The sequence below is a fragment of the Chiloscyllium plagiosum genome, unplaced genomic scaffold, assembly GCF_037043375.1.
Source record: "Chiloscyllium plagiosum isolate Xiang-an unplaced genomic scaffold, Cpla_swu_hap1 HiC_scaffold_47, whole genome shotgun sequence".
NCBI classification, from domain to species: domain Eukaryota; kingdom Metazoa; phylum Chordata; class Chondrichthyes; order Orectolobiformes; family Hemiscylliidae; genus Chiloscyllium; species Chiloscyllium plagiosum.
The window spans coordinates 27,816,507-27,838,005 of record NW_028270185.1 but is presented as its reverse complement, the minus strand read 5'-3'; the positions used below and the strand labels follow the sequence as shown (position 1 = coordinate 27,838,005).

Genomic DNA, 21,499 nt, shown 5'->3' with positions numbered 1-21,499 from the left:
CTGCATTGTACATCTCTATAACCTCCTCCACCCAGTGCACTCCTCCCTATCTCTGTCACCTCATTCAGCCCTGACACCTTCTCTATCTCTAGAACCTCCTCCACCCCCTATACCCCACCCTATCTCTGAAACCTCCTCCAGTCTCAATAATCTTCTCTTGGCTGTAACATCAATGCTCATTATCACTCCATGATGTTAGCCCTCCTGCGATTCCAGCCTCTTGACCATTCCCTAATTCCATCACTCCACCGGCCTTCAGCTGCTTGGGCCCTCCATGTTATCATCTCAGAAGACTTTGAGCAATTTGCATTTCCCTTCTCTGATGAAGTCTGTCCATTTTTTCCTGGAAACAATGTTATACCTGTTGTGGATTTACTAGAGTAATTCAGGAAGGGTCCCTCAACCACACCTTGTAAACCCAACATCAATATCACCTTGAAGACAAGGCCAGCAATATGATTCAACACTACTTCTTCTGCAGTTACTCTCCACTTCACCCTTAATCCCAACTTTGAAATTAATCATCCTTCCTTCAGTTTTTCTGGGACAGAATCCTGGAACTCTCTCCCATGTGACTTTGCATTTGTGATCAGGGTGCTTAAAACACAAGGACAGTGAGTTTAAAGAGGAGAGTTCCTCATCATTTATGCCGTAGAGATTAGGGGGATGGCTAACAAGGCTGTCCCAGTCAGTGATGCCCGTTTCATGTGAATCCACAAACAAGTATGTCATCGTGATGTTGCCATGGGAATGCACATTACATTCCTGTTCTGAGGGATACACAGGAACAGTAGGAAATGAGACTTGGTCGAATCAGTCAAAGAGCCAAGATGTTTCACATCAGTGTCCCAGCGAGATGTGGACAGTTACAAGGGGAGTCAGGGTGAAACAATGCCTGCTGGAGAGTGATGACATTCATTGTTCAGGTCTCTGAATATTGGAGTTGGGATGGTGTGCTGAGGTTGGACAGGAAGTTGGTAAGACCAGTTCTGGAAGATTGTGTCCTGTTCTGCTCACGCTGCAGTAGGAAGGATATTATTAAACTAGAGACGGTTCAGAAAAGATTCACCAGGATGTTGCCAGGAGTGCAGGGTTTGAGATATAAAAATAGACTGGAGAATCTGGGGACATTTTACAAAGAACATTACAGCACAGGAACAGGCCCTTCAACTCTCCAAGCCTACACTGACACATCTTGCCTTCCATATTTAAACTGTCTTCGCTTACAGGATCCGTATTCCCTTGTTCCCTTCCTATTCATGCCTGCTGCTGGATGCTTCTTGAAAGTACAATTGTGTCTGTTTCCATTGTCTGTTCTGGCAGTGTGTTCCATGAACTCACCACCCTTTCCATGATAAACATGCCTCGCATATCTCTTTTAAACACCCCCCTGACCCCTCCACCTTGAACTTGTGTCCCCGAGTAACTGACTCTTCCACCCTGAGAAAAGGCCTCATACTTTCCACGGTATCTATGCCATTCACAATCTTATAAACTTCTATAAGGTCGCCCCCTCAACCTCCTGCATTTTAGTGGAAACAAGCCCAATTTTTTCCAATCTTTCTTCACAGGTAAAATCCCCCATTCCAGGCAATGTCCTGGTAAACATTTTCTGTCCCCTCTCTAAAGGATCCACATCCTTCTGGTTGGGTGGTGATCAGCACTGTACGTGTTTTCACTGCAGCATAGGAAATTGAGGGGTGACCTTGTTGAGGTTTATAAAATCATGACAGTGATTGATAAGGTGAATGAGAAGGGTCTTTTCCCTAGTGTGGGGGAGTTCAGACTCAGGGCCACGTTTGTAAGGTCAGAGGAAAAAGATTTAAAGATTGAGGAGCAACTCTTTATTCCCCAGAGTGGTTTGTGATGGAATGAACTTCCAGATGAAGTAATGTATGTGGGCACAGTTACAATGTTTAAAAGATGCCAGCTCTTGAGCCAGTCGTTTGTTTTTCTCCATTCTGTGCTACTGAATGCCCAAATTTCTGCGACGTGCATTTCCAGAGGACTAACATGGCAAGGGAATACATGTTAAATAGGAGGACCCTGGCAAGCACAGAAGATTAGACGGATCCTGATTTGTGTGTCCAGCCATCCATGAAGGCGGCAGGATAGACAGGTAAGGGAATTAAGAAGGGTCAAAGCCACTGAATACATGAGCAGGGAGGTGTCATGTTGGAGCTTTACAGGATTTTGGTGAGACTACAGCTGGAATATTGTGTGCAGTTCTGGGCACCACCTTATAGGAAGGATGTGATTGTACTGGAGGGGGGGCAAAGAAGATCCACCAGGATGTTGCATTAGATTGAGCATTGCCTAAACCTGCAGGAGTGTGTGTGTGTGGCTATGGTAACCCACACCGCCTGCACATCCCTGGACATTATGGGCAATTCAGCATGGCCAATCCACCTAACTTGAACATCTTTGAAATCAGAGCACCCAAAGGTTACCCAAGCAGACAACATGCAAAACTCCACACAGCCACCCAAGGCTCTGGTTCCCTGGCACTGTGCTCCAGCAATGCTAACCTCTGAGTCACTCTCGGCTGGGGAATTTTTTTTGATTCATATCAACTTGCTGTGCTCAGATTCACAGCTTTATTATGAACGGTCAAATCAGCATAATTCCAATTTCGCATCAGAGAGAGAGAGAGATGACGAGTGGTGAAGTTTGATTTAATTTGACTTACTATTGTCACTTTTTTTTCCAATAAATTCATGGGATGGGGGCACCGTTGGCCAGGCCAGTGTTTATTGGCCATCCCTAATAGCCCAGAGGGCAGTTAAGAGTCACAATACAAACAGGTAACCACCTTCCCGTCTCCTGGTCCTCTCTTCATGCAAGGGTTACCCCTCCCACATTGTTGAAAGAGCATCTCAGCTCAGGCTGGGACGTGGGTTATTGGGCTTGGCTGGCTCTGTGTTCTCTCTGGTAATAGGTTCTCTGATCCAGACTGCACACCATCGCGATCCTCTCGTTTACTCCACCCGGCAACATCGGTCCAGGAACGGCCGGAGAGAAGCAGAGACCGGGGAAGGAAACGCCTGTAGCCAGGCAGGCAGACAGGAGCGAGAGGAGCCCGGACTCCGAGAGAGGAACAACGGAACATTGACTGGGTTTCATCCAGAGGAGGGCGGGAGGAGTTACTGAGAGAGACCGAGAGAGGGAGAGGAGGAACCGAGAGAGAGAGTTACCGAGAGAGGGAGGAGAGGAGTTACTGAGGGACAGAGAAAGAGAGAGAGACGATAGTGTGTGTGTGAGAGAGAGTGAGAGAGAAGTTACAGAGAGAGAAGTTACAGAGAGAGAGAAGTTACAGAGGGAGAGAGGAGTTACTGACGGAGAGGGATGAGTTAGTGGAGGAGAGGGATTACAAAGGGATAGGGATTATTAGAGGGAGAGGGGTTACAAAGGGGTCACAGAGAGAGGGAGGGGTGTTAAAGTGGGAGAGGAATTCCAGAGGGAGAGCAGTTCCGAGGGGAGAGGGAGTGAAAGTCGAGTCATTGTTGAATCTTGGGGAAAAGGAAGACAAGAGTCTAACAAGGAGGGGACTGACTGCTGCGACCTCTCCAGCAAATTGCAGTCACTCCTTCCCCACGGCCTGGTGGAGGCAGTGCTGCCCAGCACAGAGAGCATCCATTCTGCATTTGCCTATCGCCTATAGGCTGGGGACACTGCCCCCTGGAAAGTGCTATGCCCAAGCTGAGCCAGCGTTGTGCCCACTGGTCGCGCGTCAGATCAACGCTGTGTGTGCTCAGTGTGGTCTTGTTGTGCCAATGGCTGCTGGTCCAGAAAGGAGGGGGCTGGCTGACCCTTAGGCTGGTGAAACCAGGTGCCAGTCCAATGCAGGAACATCTCCTCCTGGTCGAGGAGAACTCCACCTGCTGGCAGATCATCCAGGGTGACAGGCAGGAGGTGGAAAGGGCCCTCCTCAACTCCATTACTGTCTCCCTCAAGCACCAAGCCGTCACTGAGGGAGATTATCTGAACATGACCCGAAATTGCAGATCGTTTCTGAGGGCCCGCAAGTATATCACTGTCCCCCTGAGCCCTGAGGAGGAACACTTCCCCTTGGCTTACTCCATGGTCATCCACCAGAGCATTGAGATGTTCAAGAGGCTTCTACGGAGCATTTACACCCCACAGAACGTCTACTGTATCCACGTGGACCGCAAATCCCCGAGTCAATTTCATGCGGCCGTTTGGGCCATCGCTTCGTGTTTCCACAATGTCTTTGTCGCAGCCAAGCTGGAGTGGGTCACCTATGCTGGCTGGAGCAGAGTTCAGGCGGATCTCAACTGCATGAAGGAGCTGTTGGAGAGCCCTGTCCCCTGGAGGTACTTCATCAATGTGTGTGGCCAAGACATCCCCCTGAAGACCAACCGGGAGAGAGTCCGCAGCCTCAGAGCTCTGAATGGCTCCAACATGATTGAGTCGGATCCTGCACCAGGGTTCAAAAAGGTAACCGCCTTCCTGTCTGCTGGGCCTCTCTTCATCCAAGTGTTTTCCATCCTCCCTCCATCATCTCTCTCTCTCTTCCAGTCCTTCACTCCTGCCTGTACAAAGAGAGACAGGGTTGTTAAAACAGTTCAATTGCATGGAGGGAGGTTCAGAATGTACAAAGGAATATAGAGGAGTTGGAGAGTTGAGCTGCAAACAGAATAGAAGAGCAATTGACGTTTCAGGTCGGAAACTTTCATCAGAATCCGGGAGAGGAAGGGGCTGCAGAATAAATGGGGGTGTGGTGCTGGGGAAAGGTGGGTGGGATGGCGATTGGTGGATGCAGGGCGAAGGTGGCTGTGATTAGACAGTGGGTGGGGTGGAGCAGATGAGCGAAAGGGAAGATGGGCAGGTGAAAGGGATGGGTTAGAAAGAGAGGGCTGGGCCTGGGATAAGGAGGGATATAAACTGATTACGAGAGTATACAGGAATGTCGGTAGGTTAAGAGTGCAGGAGAAAGTGAGGACTACAGATGCTGGAGATCAGAGTCAAGAGTGTGGCACTGGAAAAGCACAGCGGGTCAGGCAGCATCTGAAGAATCAATGTTTCGTACATAAGCCCTTCATCAGGAATGAGGCTTGTGGAACAGGGGGCCGAGAGAGAAGCGGAATGGGTGTGGGGCTGGGGGTGGAAGGTAGATGGGAATGTGATAGATGAAGGTATGCGGAAGGGGTGTGCGTGGGGTGTGAAAGGTCAAGTGGACAGGTGGGAAGGAAGATGGACCAGTCAGGAGGGTGGTGCTGAGTTGGAGGCTGGGGACTGCGATAAGTTGGGTTGGGGAAATGATGAAACTAGTGAAATCGACATTGATCCGCTTGATTGTAGGGTTCCAAGGTGGAATATCCAGGCATCAGCTGGTAAGGGTTTGGTGATGGAGGAGGCCCTGGACCTGCATTCCCTTGGTGGGAGGGAGAGTTAAAGTGTTCAGCCACGGGGTGGTGAGGTTGGTTGGTGTTCTCTGAAACAATCCGCAAGTAAGAGTTCTGTCTCCCCGATGTAGAGGACACCACCTTGGGTGCAATGGATGCAGTAGATGACATTGGTGGAGGTACAAGTATATTTGTCAGATGTGGAAGGATCCTTTGGAGCATTGGACGGAGGTGTGGGTGCAAGTTTTGCACTTTTCAGAGGCCAGGGAAGGTGCCAGAAGGGGAGGGTGGGTTGGTGGGGGGTGTGGATCTGACAAGGGAGTTGCAGAGGGAATAGTCTTTGAAATGCAGGTGGAGTGCAGAGGGAAATATGTCCCTAATGGTGCGGTCTGTTTGTAAGTGACAGAAGTTGTGGAGGATAATGCAATGTATCCAGATGTTGGTGGGGTAGAAGGTGAGGACAAAGGGGTTCTGTCCCCGTTGCATTGGGAGGGGTGTGGTTCAAGGGTCAAGGTAGAGGAAATGGAGCAGATGCACTGGAGGGCATTGTCAACCATGTGAGAGAGGAAATTGTAGTTTTTATGCTAGGACACCAGGTGGGATGTTCTGTGGTGGAATTGATCCTCCTGGGAATAGATGCAACAGTGGCAGAGAAATTGGGAATAAGGGATAGTGTTTTGACAGGGGCAGGGTGGGAGGAGGTGTATTCCAGGTAGCTGTGGGAGTTGGTGGGTTTGTAGTAGATGTCCACGATTAGTCGGTTTGGATGCGAGCAAAAGAGGTACAGTTAGTAAGTTGACAGATGACATCAAAATTAAAGGTGCAGTGGACAGCGAAGAGGGTTACCCCAGATTACAACAAGATCTGGACCAGATGGGCCAATGGGCTGCGAAGTGGCAGATGGAGTTTAATTCAGATAAATGCGAGGTGCTGCATTTTGGGAAAGCAAATCGTAGCAGGACTTATACACTTAATGGTAAGGTCCTCGGGAGTGTTGCTGAACAAAGAGACCTTGGAGTGCAGGTTCATACATCCTTGAAAGCGGAGTCGCAGGTAAATAGAATAGTGAAGGCAGTGTTTGGTATATGCTCCTTTATTGATCAGACTATGGATTACAGGAGTTGGGAGGTCATGTTGCGACTGTACAGGACATTGGTTAGGCCATTGTTGTAATATTGCGTGCAATTCTGGTCTCCTTTCTATTGGAAACATGTTGTGAAACTTGAAAGGATTCCAAAATGATTTACAAGGATGTTGCCAGGGTTGGAGGATTTGAGCGATAGGGAGAGGCTGAACAGGCTGAGGCTATTTTCCCTGGAGTGTCGGAGGCTGAGGGGTGACCTTATAGTGGTTTACAAAATTATGAGGGGTGTGGATAGGATAAATCGACAAAGTCTTTTCCCTCGGGTCAGGGAGTCCAGAACTAGAGGGCATAGGTTTCGGGTGAGAGGGAAAAAATATAAAAGAGACCTGAGGAGCAACATTTTCATGGAGAGTATGGTACGCGTATGGAATGAGCTGCCAGAGGATGTGGTGGAGGCTGGTACAATTGCAACATTTAATAGGCATTTGGATGGGTATATGAATAGGAAAGATTTGGAGGGATATGGGCCGGGTGCTGGCAGGTGGAACTGGATTGGGTCGGGATATCTAGTAAGATGGAAGGATCTGTTTCCATGCTGTACATGTCTATGACTGTAAGTGGGTACTGCAGATGCTGGAGATTACAGGCAAAATAGAACAGTGTTGGAAGAGCATAGCAGGTCAGGCAGCATTCGAGGAGCAGGAAACCCCGACATCAGGAATAACTTCACAGAGGCCATTATCCAGTCACCAACTCACCCTTTTGCTTACACATGGAGTCCTTGACACAGATCCAGCTTCCTCAGAGCCAGCTCTGATCATCCTGTTTATTTTTTTTTCAGAAGCAGCCTCAGGAGTAGCGGTCGAAGTCGTCCCCAGGTGTAGGTAGGCCCAGGCAGCAGCAGCAGGGGTGCAGGCGAGGCCTAGGCTTCAGTAGCAGGAGCTGGACCAGACTGTAGCAGCAGTGGTGGTAGTAGCTGCCTGTGCAGCTGAGCACAGCTTCAAATTAACAGAAATAAGCAGAAAGAAACCCCAGAAAACAAATCACAACAAACTATGAAAAAAAAATTAAAAATAAACTCCTCAGTAGGAAGACACCAACAGCAGCACATAAGACACATTGAGGCTATTTTGAAGTCAGTCTCCGCTCCTCAAGAGGATTGAAGAGTCCTTCATATGCTGATCCAGCTTCCCTAGAGCCAGCTCTCAGTGAGCAGATCCCTTGACATGCCTGTTTATTTTTCTTCCATTACCACCCGACAGCAGTCATGCTTATTTTTCCCTAGTACCCATGTCATGTGTGTAGGTGTCAGATGCAGTGAAAAACAAGTGTTTAAATCTTAATTTATGTGGGAAATAGAACCTACTCACTTCAATAATTTCAGTCCAAGACAAGATCTGCAGCAGCAGTATCATTTGATATACTCTTGCAAGAGTGGTGTCTACAAGGTAGGCGCACAGTACAAAACCTTGGTACAATTACATTTCTCTTTCCCTCCTCCCACTACTCTAAACCCAGTGCCCATTCCTCTTGTTTATCTCTTGCCTTATCTGGCCTTGTGCGTAACAGTACAGGTTTTGCTTGGCCATTTCACCATATCCCTCTGTGGTCTATTGTTAGCGTATATCCTATCACTGCCATCTGCTTCCTTGCTTGCTAAAGCAACATTTCCTCTAATTCTTCGTCCACACTGAGCCTTATGACCTCTTGATTGTGGTTTTTGTTTTTGCAGAAGCGGGAAACAGATGCTTATAACTGTTTGTATAAGCATATCGAGCTTAACCTACACTCCCCTTCCTCTTTCATGATTCAGCTTTGTGATTTTTGCAGATAACAGTTATAATTGCTCCTCACAATTTATATTCCATCACCAGGAAGAAAGGAAACAGACAGTCCTGTTTATTTATATTTTATTAAACAATTCACAGTTTATACAAACAATTTCATTTACAGCTGTATACAGAGAAACAGCAATTTTACAAGGGAGGGAAATGACAAAGCCAAGCCCCAAACCCTGACATTCAACCGGGTTTTCAGGGAAATGAGGACAAACCTCAAATCCCAATTTCAATCATTACAAACAGTAACAATGACATTCATACATATAAGACAGTCCACTTATGTAAGAAACAGCGCATACAATACAGACCCTCAAAAAGCCAGCAAGTCTCCCCCCCCACCCCCACCCCAATCCCTCCCACCTTCCAGCCGCTCTAAGGCAGCCCGCCCCTATGTACCTTCTGGCTCTCGGTCCGCCCCTACTTACCACTGGGCTCTCATCACCCCAATGCACCGTCCGGCCAGTGGACTACCCCGGCACACCTTCCGGCACCTCTAGGACAGCCCGTCCCCTTCCCAGGGACAACAGAGTGCAGGGTAGCCCACAAGCCTTCCGGATCTCAGCCCGCCCCTATGCGCCTTCTGGCTCTTGACTGGTCTGAGACACCTTCTGACCACCTCTAGGACAGCCCATCCAGATTACCCCTTCTCAGGACGACAGCGCTCAGAATGTCCTACCCACTTACTGGCTCTAAGGGCAACTGGCATCAGGGTGGCCTACCCTCCCTCTGGTTCTCAGGGTGACAGCTTTCAGGATGACCCATGAATGTCCCAGCTCACAGTAAGGCCTGCCAGACCCAGGAACACACAAGACAGTGCAGAAATAGAGTCCACTGCTAAAAACAGGGTCTACAACCAAGGGCAGAGTCCACTCCCAAAGACAGCAATTGCACACCCCACAGCACACAGGTGTCCAGTCTCCATGGAGTCCTGGCACATCCTTGGAGAGCCAGGCCCACTCACAGGAACACAGTACATTGTAAAGGTGGTTAACTCACAGGGGTTTTGGTCCACTCCTGAAGGGAAGGTCTTCTCCCAAACTCCAGGATACAGCAAGTGCTCACCTCCCAGCACACACACAGATGTTCAATCTTCAGAGGCCCAGTCTCAGGGCTAGGCCTCCCCACAGGAACAGCTCCTCTTCCACAAGGGCTCAGTCTTCCACAAGGGCTCAGTCCAAACACCAAAAACAGTGAGGGCACATACAAAAAACAAAGAAAACTAGTGTCCAAGGGCTAAGCCCTACCACAATATTAACATTGTCCTTTTCTCAAAAGTGAAGAAAAGAATAACACACAGACTATAACCAGCCAGTGAAACAACAATCGCCTAATGAGAACTGAGTTACACCTGAAACACATTATGTACATCAGGAGTTTAACAATTAGTCCTCCCGAAAGGAATGCCAGTTCAGGAATCAGGTTTCCCCCACACAAAATACAAGCAGAAACCAAAGTAACACACTGACTGTGACCCAGCCAGCACAGAGTCAGTCCCCTAAATTGAGAAGACCGCTGAATCTCCTGTTTATAAATTTTATTAAACAGTTACAAAATAGTTTACAAAAACAGTTAACATTTACAACTGTAGACAAGAGATAGCAATTTTACAAGGGAGAGGAGCATTCCCCTTTTTTAAAAAATTTATTAAACAAGTACAAAAAAGAGGTTACAGCACAACAGTTAACATTTACAGCTGTATACAACAGCAATTTTACAAGGGAGAGGAGCAGCAAAGCTAGGCCTCAAGCCATCCTGTTCAACCAATTTACAGGGAATTGAGGACAAACCACAAATCCCAGTTTCAAATATGAAAAGACAGCAACAATGACATTTATGCTTAAGGACGAGACAAAGTGCAGACAATACAGACCCAGCAAGCCCCCGTCCCTCCCACCTTCCAACCACTCTAAGGCAGCCCGCCCCTACGCGCCTTCCGGCTCTCGGTCCGCCCTGACACACCTTTCGACCACCTCTAGGACTGTCCGCCCCAGTACCCACCTGGGGTGACAGCGCTGAGGATGGCTGCACACCTTCTAGCTCTCGGTCTGCCCCTACGTACCATTGGGCTCTCACCCACCCCAATCTGGCCAGTGGCCTATCCTGGCACACCTTTCGGCCACCTCTAGGACAGCCTGTCCCCTTCCCTGGGTTGACAGCGTGCAGGGCAGCCCACAAGCCTTCTGGATTTTAGCCCGCCCCATGCGCTTTCTGGCTCTCAGCTGCTCTGACACAGCTTTCGACCACCTCTAGGACAGCCCGTCCCGATTACACCTTTTCAGGATGACTGTGCTCAGAATGGTCTACCCACCATCTAGCTCTCGGGGAGACTGTCATCAGGGTGGCCTACCCACCATGTGGCTTTCGGGACAGCCTATCAACCTTCAGGTTCACAGGATGGCCTACCCACTCGCCGGTTCTCGGGGTGACAGCTTTCAGGTCGACCCATGAGCCTCCCAGCTCACAGTAAGACCTGACAGACCCAGGGATACACAAGACAGTGCAGGTGATAAGCCCAACAAACTATATGACAGTTAATTACCAACAAACAGAGTCCTTTCTAGTCCAGAGTCCATTAGTACAGACATTTTTCTTCAAAATGTAGAGCCCATTTCCAGGCCTGAGGGGTGGAGAGAGTGCCATACAAGGCCTTGATGAGACCACATCAGAATCAGTCTGTACATTTTTCTCTCATTTAAAACATAAAATAATTACATTGACAGCAAGTTTCACCTGCCTTTTTCCTGGGATGAAGGGTTTATCTTATGAAGGAAGGTTGAACAAATTGGCTTTTACACATTTAAGTTTGGAAATCTGAGAGATCTTTTTGAAATGAATAAGTTTCTCTGAGGGGACATGATAAGGTGATTGATGGGTCACCCTTCACCCTCCAATACTCCAGTGCGAAAAGTCCTAGCCTATCTAGCCTTTCCTTATAACTAAAACCTCACAGTCCTGGCAACATCTTTGTAAATCTATTCTGCACCCTTTGCAGTTTAACAACAGCCTTCCAACAGCAGGGCGATCACTCCAAAAGTGACCTCACCAATGCCTTGCAGAATTATTTTCCCCTGAGAGGGTTGTTGCACTGTGTAAATCTCTTCTGTACGAAGTTGTGAAGGCTGAGATGATGAAGTTATGAAAGGGTGAGCAAGGTGAACTTTTTTTAAAAAAAGATAAGGACCCCGGGGCAACCGATAGAAATGTGGAATTGAAATTGCAACCAGAAGAGCAGTGATCTTCTTGAATGGTGGAGCAGACTTGAAGGGACGAATGGCTGACTTTTGCTATGATATTGGTGGAGACAGGTTATGCCTTAGTTCAAGTAAAGATTGGGGAATTTTCTGACCACTTAGCTAAGGGCTTTGGTGTTCCTCCTGATAACATGAACCTTGAAGTTAATCTCCCTCTGCGCCAGTCACAGAATTAAAGAATTCTTGCGGAAGGATGCCATTCAGCCCATCATGTCTGTAATTATTCCACATCTAGTACCAATTTCCTGCATTTCCACACTCAACTCTGGCAACATCCTTGTAAATCTTTTCTGAACCTTTTCAAGTTTCACAACAGCCTTCCTATAGCAGGGAGATCAGAATTGCATGCTGTATTCCAGAAATTGTCAAAGCAATGTCCTGTTCAGCCACATGACCTCCCAACTCCTACACACAATGCACTGATCAATAATGGCAAGCGTGGCAAACGACTTCTTCACTACCCTGTCTATCTGCGACTCCATTTTCAAGAAACTATGAATTTGCATTCCAAGATCTCTTGTTTCATCATCACTCCCCAGACTTTACCATGAAGTGTATTATTCCTGCCCTGATTTGCCAAACCAAAATGGAGCACCTCACATTTATCGACATTAAACTCCATCTGGCACTCCTTGGCCTATTAACCCATCTGATCAAGATCCCGTTGTACTCTGAGGTTGACTTGAAATATTACTCTGGATGTAGGTTTGCCCGTTGAGCAAATGTTTTGTCACCATATTAGGCAACATCTTCAGTGAACCTTCCAGCTCAGCGAGCAAACCTACATCTAGAACCTCAACCTGAGCTACAAACCTTCTCAAACCTTGGTGATATATTACTGTCATGTATAATCAAGTTACAGTAAAAAATGTTGTCTTATGTGCTTTACAAACAGATAGTGATATGTTAAGTTGGCAAAAATGTTGGCAAATGGAGTGCAATGTGGGAAAATGTGAAGTTGTTCATTTGGATGGGAAATCAAAAGAATAGAATATTATTTAAATGGAGAAAGCTTCAGAAAGCTGCAACACAAAGGGACTTGGGGCAACTAGTGAATGAAACATGGAAAGCTTGCACACGGGGGCAGCAGGTAATTGGGAAGACTAATGGAATATTGGACGAAAACAGAAATTTCTGGAGAGACTCAGCAGGTCGGGTAGCATTCGTGGAGAGAAAACAGAGTCTATGTTTTGAGTCTGGTGACTTTTCTTCAGAACTGTAGTGGAGTGTTCGCCCTTATTTGAAGGGGGGTTGGAGTATAAAAGTCAGAAAGTCTTACTGCAACTGTGCAAGGTGCTTGTGAGAGCACATCTGGAGTACTGTGAGCACTTCTGGTCACCTTATTTAAGAAAACATGTTGTTTCATTGGTGGAAGTTAAGAGAATATTCACTAGGATGGCCCCCATTATGGAGGGATTGTCTTAAAAACAAAAGGCTAAACAGGATTCTACTCACTGGAGTTTAGAAGAATGAGAGATGTCCTCATTGAAATGGACAGGATTAAGGGGCTTGACTGGGTAAATGCTGAAAGGATGATTCTCCTCATGGGAGAGTCCAGGACCAGGGAGGGTATTGTCTCAGAATAAAGGGGCACCAGTTTAAAACTGAGCTGAGGTGGAATTTCCTCTCTCAGAAGGTTGTGAATCTTTGGAATTCCTTGCCACAGAGAGTTGTCCTTGTATATATTTAAGGCTCAGATGGATAGATTCTTGCTCAGTTGGTGAATTAAGCGTTACGGGGACAGGGCAAGAACATGGACTTGAGGAATGTTGAATCAGCCATGATCCGAGTGAAGCTGGCTTGAGGGACCAAATGGCCAACTCCTGTCCCGACTTGTTAATGGTCTTACATTTACTGATGAAACTGTTCAAAGGGGTTATCGCACAACTCTGGAGCAGAAGCGACTTGAACCTGGGTCTCCGAGGCTCACACTACATGGATCCTAGTTTACTTTATATCATGCACTTGACATTGATGCTGGTAGTTATGGCTGCAATTTGCAGCCTTAGATCAAATTAATGAAGCGAAGCCAGTGCATGTTTTCAAAAGATAAGTCTCCAACCTCGCATCATGCATTGATGAAGTAGCTGAGAATTTGAATGCAGAGAACATCATCTGAACTGGATTCAATGAAGTGTTTCACTAGGCACTAGATAAAAATGGCAGGACAACAAAATTGACAACACAAGCCCTGATTCATGGATTTTGTTTTGGACGAGAGGTTGGCAGGTTGGTAGGTGGGAATGATGGGTTTTGGGACATTTTAAACATCAAGACCCGGAGCAAGAGAAGATGATTTGGCCCGACATGAGGCCCACCATACTATATGATCCTGGCTAATCCTTTATCTCAATGACATACTAAGACTTTCTCCCATGCCTTTGATGCTTTTGAAACGTAAATATTTGTTAATCTTCTAAACTCCAACGAATACAATCCCAGTATCCTAAGCCTCAAACTCCACAGCTTTCTGTGGTACAGAATTCCATAACTTCACTATCCTATAAGTTAAGAAATGTTTCTGCATCTCAGCCCTAAATAGACGACTGCTTTTATTCAATATGTCAGTGATCCAAAGCACAAAGGGATCTGGGAGTGCTAGTCGAGGATTCTCTAAAGGTAAACATGCAGGTTGAGTCCGTGATTAAGAAAGCGAATGCAATGTTGTCTCTTATCTCAAGAGGGTTGGAATATAAAAGCAGAGATGTACTACTAAGACTTTATAAAGCTCTGGTTAGGCCCCATTTGGAGTACTGTGTCCAGTTTTGGTCCCCACACCTCAGGAAGGACATACTGGCACTGGAACGTGTCCAGCGGAGATTCACACGGATGATCCCTGGAACGACAGGTCTAACATATGAGGAACGGCTTAGGATACTGGGATTGTATTCGTTGGAGTTTAGAAGATTAAGGGGAGACTTAATAGAGACGTACAAAATAATACATGGCTTGGAAAAGGTGGATGCTAGGAAATTGTTTCAGTTAGACGAGGAGACGAGGACCCATGGACACAGCCTTAGAATTAGAGGGGGTCATTTCAGAACAGAAATGTGGAGACATTTCTTCAGCCAGAGAGTGGTGGGCTTGTGGAATTCATTGCCACAGAGTGCAGTGGAAGCCGGGACGCTAAATGTCTTCAAGGCCGAGATTGATAGATTCTTGTTGTCTAGAGGAATTAAGGGCTACGGGGAGAACGCTAGTAAGTGGAGCTGAAATGCGCGTCAGCCATGATTGAATGGCGGAGTGGACTCGATGGGCCGAATGGCCTTACTTCCGCTCCTATGTCTTATGGTCTTATATCAATCTTGGAGTATGTGGAAAAATGCCCATATTCGGGGCAATGATAAACCTGGAGGATTGGCAAATGGTGAGGATGATGTGAATTGTCCAGAGTCACCACAGTGAACAGACAGCATCCAGTCAGAGGGGAATACAGAAGAGTGTAAGGTGATATGTTTTGGGAGAAGGATGTGGAGAGGTAATAGAAATGTAATGGCATGATCGTAAAGAGTGCGCAGGATTAGAGGGATCTGGCAATAAACATTCATCAACATTAGAACATGAACGAGGCCGTAAGAGGATAGAAAAGCAGAAGGCTTAATAAATAGAGGCATTGATGCCAATAAATGGTTGAGTTATGCTGCATGTCAAATTGGTTTAGCCTCAGTTGGATTGTTGTGGTCATTTCCGGTGACTATAAAATGATGTGAGGGCCCTCAGGACAGGGAGAAGAGGTGACTTCGCGGAATGGTGCCAGGGTTTAAGTTGGATGGCTCAGTTGGAAAGGTCAACGATGCTCCCATGGAACAAAGGAGATTGGGGTGAGGTTTATTCAATGGGTAAAGGGTGAGCACTCGGTAATGAAGACAAGGAAATATACTTCACTGTTCACCGATTGTAAAAATGCAATGGAATGCAGATGTAAGATTTTCGGTTAGAGGCATGGTAGGGAGATCTGAGGAATTGAAACGCAAATGAAGCCTAAACTACATTCGTATGAGATGATGGCAAGTTCCGCTATTAGTTGGATTAAAAAAAAGAGATCTGTTCCCATACATACAAGGAACAAGAGTAGGCCATTAACCCTTTTGATCCTGTTCCACCATCTACATCCTGCATACCATCGATAATCTATCCTCCCCTTGGTAACCAAGGATCCATATCTCCCATACATGATGCCACAAGGACCGAGGATAAAAGATATCTTTTGACACAATATGAATAAAGTGTCGTGTCTTGCGGAAGAGGTGGCACTGTGGATCAGTGGTTAGCACTGTTGCCTCACAGCGCCAAAGACCTGGGTTCGATTCCAACCTTGGGCGACTGTCTGTGTGGAGTTTGCACATTCTCCCCACGTCTGCGTGGGTTTCCTCCATGTGTTCTGGTTTCCTGCCACGGTTCAAAGATGTGCAGGTTAGGTGAATTTGTCGTGCTAAATTGCTCATATCGGGTAGGGTAATGGGTGTGGATGGGTTGCTCTTCAGAGGATTGGTGTGGACCTGTTGGGCCAAATGGCCTGTTTCCATACTGTAGAGAATCTAATGTGTGGTGTTCTTCACTCTGAGGGAGGAGCTTTGGATTCAAGTCCTACTCCAGGAGCTGATGGCCATAGGAAGGTGTCTTCATTGCTATTGTGAGACACTCAAGGGTATGGGCCAAGTGCTGCAAAATGGGATGAGAATAGCTCGGAGCTTGTCTTTTTGACCAGTGCAGACATGATGGGCTGAAGGGCAACTTATTATTTTAGTCCTCTAAACCTCAATAACCAGAGAGCACGGAGTCATAACATCATACAGTATGGAACAGACCATTCAGTTCAACCAGTCTGCGCTGACCAGTCATCCCAATCTGACTGAGTCCCATTTGCCAGCCTTTGGCACATATCTCTCTAACCTATTCCTATTCATGTCCACATCTAGATGCCTTTTAAATATTGTCATTGTACCAGCTGCCTCCACCACCTCTTGATAGCTCATTCCAAGCACACATCACCCATTGCATGAAAAAGTAACCCCTCAGGTCTTTCCCCTCTTACCTTATACCTATGCTTCTAGTTTTGGACTCCCCCACCCTCGGGAAAAGACGTTTGGCTATACAGCTGACATGGAAGGAATCAAAATGGGGCAAGAACAGAAAAGGAGGTCAGCTAAACAATTCTGACCAGCAACAGAAAAGTGCAGCCAAGCACGTACGTACGCGAGCTAGCTTACTGAAACTGGCTCCAGTTAAGTGAGAAGACAGGAAGACCGAAACAACACTCAACAGGTGTTGTAGAAGTTTAAGATCAATGATCTAATGCTAAACGTCACGCACCTAGATCAGGATCTGATTGATCAGTTGTGTTGCTAAGGCTTGGAATCAAAATGTAATTTGTGAAAGGGGAACGCCGATTTGTGTGTAAAAGTGTGATTGCAACTGCCTGTTTCAGACTCTCCAGGCAAGGGTGGGCTTTGACCCGGCTGGTTGAGTCTTCTTGCATGTATGTGATAAAGGAAGCTGTGTGAAGTGTACTATCATCCGGCTGATCATTTCAACATCTATCCATGATCCTCCAGATTTTATGAACTTCTGTAAAGGTACCCCTCAGGATCCAACACTCCAGGGAAAATAGCCCTAGCCTATTCAACCTCTTACTGTAGCTCAAACCCTCCAATCTTGGCAACATCCTGGTAAATCTTTTCTGCTCTCAAGTTTAACAACATCTTTTCTTTCGAAGGGCGACCAGAATTGTATGCAGTATTTTAAAAATGGCCTCACTAATGTCCTCGACAGACAATAGATCACACTTGGTAATGGCAAAGGCATATCAGAGATAGTCAAAGATATTCCTACTTATAGACAATAGGTGCAGGAGTAGGCCATTCGGCCCTTCGAGCCAGCACCACCATTCACTATGAACATGGTTAATCATCCACAATCAGTATCCTGTTCCTGCCTTATCCCCATAATCCTTGATTCCACTATCTTTCAGAGCTCTATCCATCTCTGTTACAGCTGCAACATTACATCCCAACTCCTATATTCAATGCACTGACCAATGAAGGTAAATTATCAAACACCTACTTCACCACCCTGTCTATCTGCAATGCAACTTTCAAAGAACTATATCCCTGCACACCATGTCCTTCTCTCTAAGGCAAAAGCTCTGTGTTCAAGTCCCACTCCAGGAGTTGATGACCACAGGAAAGTGTCTCCATTGCACTGGTGAGGCATGAAAGGTGATGTTTCCAGTGCTGGAAAATGAGACTGGAGTAGCAAGGAGCCTGTTTTGCCAGCGCAGTCACGATGGGCTCAAGGATCTATTTTTCTGGTGCTCTCAACCTTTATGACCAGAGGGCACAGTTTGAAGTGTATTTTTGAAGCCAGATCCACTGGGAGAGCTTGAGGATAAGTTTTATGTTTGCTCAGCGAATGAACATTGGGAGATGGTTTGGGAGGCAGGAATATGGGGAAATTGGCAGGTGACTGGCACTAGGCAATGGGAGTGAGAAAGGCCTGAGGGGCTGAATGGCCTTATTCTCCACTGTAAGGTGAGTAACTGAGAGAAGGAGTGTGCATGGATCTTGCTGGAGCTGGGGGCGAGGAGAGTGCAGAGGAGTTGGGGAGGGAAAAAGCCACAGGCGAAGTTGAAAAGCTATCATTTCTACTTTCTCGTCTCTCTCACTCTCTTGCACTTGCCTTTTAGAAACGTTGGCAATACCACCATGATACCCTCGACCAAGTCGTCTTGACGGCACAACTGAAAGACCAGCCGAACATCAGCACCTCCATCTTCATGGGCAGCGCCTACTTCTTGGCCTCCAGAGAGTTTGTCGGCCATGTGTTTGACAGTGCCAAGATCCAGGCCTTCCTCAAGTGGTCGGAGGATACCTACAGCCCGGACGAGCATGTGTGGGCTACCCTGCACAGAATGCCCAATGTACCTGGCTCCATCCCGTACACCCAAGGAGCCACCAGGACACTTGGCCGGGCAGTAAAGTGGTCCTTTGAGGCTGGTGACGTTGCGAGGGGTGCTCTGTACCCTCCCTGCACGGGAAAGTATCGCCATTTGGTTTGTGTGTACGGGGCAGGAGATCTACATTGGGTGGTCCGTCAGAGATGTTTCTTTGCAAATAAGTTTGACCCCAACATGGACAACATGGCAGTACAGTGCATGGAGGAATATCTCCGAAACAGGACACTTGGTAAAACTGGGGCTGTGTTGGAGGTTGGGACAAAGTAAACCTCGGTGATGGTGGTAGAGATGGTGGGTGAGACATTAGGAAAGACAAAGACTGTGCACTGTGAAACTCGGCAAAGTGAGATTGTATACTATAACACTGGCTGCTGTGGAGGCCAGGCACTGTGAAACTGCATGCTGTAACATGGCCACTGTAGCACTAGTCAGTGTGAGGCTGGGCACTATAGTGTTGGACACTGTGGAGATTGGATACCTTAATACTATCCACTGTAACACTGGGCACTGTGAGACTTAGCACTGTAACATTAGTTACTGTGAGAGTCAAAATGTGTGGTGCTGGAAAAGTACAGCAGGTCAGGCAGCACTCCAGGAGCAGGAGAGAACTGATGTTTCAGGTATAAGCCCTTCATCAGGAATGTGGGGGAGTAAGGGGGTTGAGAGATAAATAGAGTGAGGGTGGGGCTTTTGGGGAACGTAGCTGGGAAGGTGCTCAGTAAATCCAGTTGGGGGTGTGATTGTGATTGTTCAGTGGGGAAGGTCGAGCATATAGTTAAGAAGGAAGATGGACAGGTCAAGAGGGGAGAGCCGACTTGGAGGGTTGGATCTGGGATGAGTTGGGGGGAGAGGAGAGATTTGGAAACTAGTGACGTCAATGTTGATGCCATGTGGTTGAGGGTCCCAAGGCAGAAGATGAGGTGTTCTTCCTCCAGTCGTCGGATAGCTTGGATTTGGTGGTGCAGGAAGTGTCATTGTGTTGAAGTGGTTGGCCACAGGTCAATGGGGTTGTTTGTGCCCAGTCTCACAGGGACACATCCGCCAATAATACTCAACACTGCACAAGTGGGCACTGCATTACTGGAACACTGCATGAGTGGGCATGTACAGCTGGACACTGCAAGACCAGTGTTGTGACCATCACTATTTTTTTTATTTTTCTCATTTTGGTTTGGAACTGAGTCCAAATTGAGAATTGAACTTTGAACAGTGGCTAGTTCTTCTTTAAAAAAAAAACTGGAGAGACAAAAGACTGATGTTTGCTGTTAGGATCTGGCCAGGAAAGGTAATTCAGGTGAATTACTGCTCTCTGAAAACAGCAGATGCTTCAGCACCGAGATGTCGTTATGCTCAGGGACTGACAGCTGGATGGATATTGAATGGGTCAGTTATTGAGATGAATGCTGCCAGGCAGGTAACCAAAGAGAATGGTGAGAAAAAAGCAAAAACTATGAGTGACCTCGCTCTGACTGGATTTTGGGCTTGGTGAAAGTGCTTCTTTGGAAGCTGCTGGACTGGTCTGGTGTTCTTTTTGGTTTGACTTTGTCTAGTTATTTCCCCAGTTGTTAACTTGTCAAAAGGTCAGAGATGAGAATGTGAGTCTTCGGGAATGAGTGTTAGTCTCCACAGGTCTGCAGAATTTGTTCACATTGACTGGTGACTTTAAGTTCAAACATGGTGTACAGTTCTTGTGCCTGTAATACAACCCAGCATCAAAGGATTTCATGATGGCCTACTATTGATCATTGAAACTGTTATCAACTGGCAAATTAAAATTTCTGAACAAGTTTATCTCTTAACTGTCTGCGAATTGGAGTGGTGCATGGGTTTATGATCATCTATGTTCTGCTAAAGTGACATAAACAGAAATGAACAATTTATTAAGTTATAAACTTGATATCCAAGATCTGTTATTTGTAAATTCTGTTTAGGAACAATTGAACGATTTTGAGGGTCATTGAATGGTTGAATGTCACTGTGTCGCAAATCCAGTGATCGGGAGGCTGGTTTTGGTTCAGCTTCATTTTCCTGTGTCACTCCGGACACCGTACCTCCAGGCACAATAACTCTGGACATTGTCACTCCCTGTATGACACTATCACTCCGGTTACAACACTGTCACTCTGGACACTATCACTAAATACTGTGAGATCAGACTGTGACACTGGACAGTGTAATGCTGGACATTGCGATGTCAGATGTTTTAACTATAGACACTAGCACCGGAAATAGTGACATTGGATGTCATTTGGATGCAGATAGAAATGAAAACAGTCAAAAAGAAAACAAATGAGATAGAATCTACTTGTAGAAATGGGAACTAAATGGGACTGAGTGAGAATGATTATGGCTGTTTAATGAACAGAAATCAGAACACTGCAATGATGTCCACATCTAATTGAGGGTCTCAGGGTGGTTTGTATAAAGAATATGCGGGAGTGAGTTTCAGACCGGAATCTAATCGAGGGGTTCACGGTGGTTTCTATACAAATGACGGAAGCTGACCTATGTGTTTGAATGTCTCGTGTTAGTCTAACATTCAGGGATTGTTTAATGGAGCTTGCTTCATACTTCAAAGACTCAGACATCTCAATTTTATCCGTCTCCCACCAAAATTGACAGGGCAATGACAGCAGAAGATATACAAAGAGAAATGTTGTCTCTGTAATACCACATGTAATGCCATCTGTATACATCTCGGGCAGGAACAATCCTGGGATTGATAAGAGTAAATCTCCCTCACTCCATCCTCATCAAACACTCACAGGACAGAGACAGAATGGTGTTAGGCACAGAGGAAGAACTCACCTCGACATTGTTCCCATCACTGTTCCTTTGGCCATGGGTTTGAAATGCCACACTGTCATTGACTATAGATCTGTCTCTGAATTTTGTTTCATCATTTAGGGATGTATTCAGCCCAGTGAGCGCTCACAGCTCTCTCTCCCTCATAGGCATAGACATTGTGTCTGTCTCTCCTCTTCTGTCTCACCATTTCTCTC

The 21,499-nt window shown here is 46.5% G+C and overlaps 1 protein-coding gene across 1 annotated transcript; it reads left to right on the top strand.

Annotated features, from left to right (window-relative positions):
• The first annotated feature begins 3,870 nt into the window (after nt 1-3,870).
• On the top strand, nt 3,871-18,764 carry LOC148136028 (beta-1,3-galactosyl-O-glycosyl-glycoprotein beta-1,6-N-acetylglucosaminyltransferase 3-like). Its single transcript, XM_087983928.1, has 2 exons — nt 3,871-4,458; nt 18,228-18,764. The coding sequence occupies exons 1-2, from the start codon at nt 3,988-3,990 to the stop codon at nt 18,762-18,764; spliced, it is 1,008 nt and encodes a 335-aa protein (XP_087840054.1). The 5' UTR covers nt 3,871-3,987.
• The last annotated feature ends 2,735 nt before the right edge of the window (nt 18,765-21,499 follow it).

Excerpts from the sequence above, each read along its gene's own strand:
- LOC148136028 (XM_087983928.1), top strand. The coding sequence starts at position 3,988 with ATGACCCGAAATTGCAGATCGTTTCTGAGGGCCCGCAAGTATATCACT. Across the intron at positions 4,459-18,227 it reads CTGCACCAGGGTTCAAAAAG|AAACGTTGGCAATACCACCA; the intron begins GTAACCGCCTTC and ends CTTGCCTTTTAG.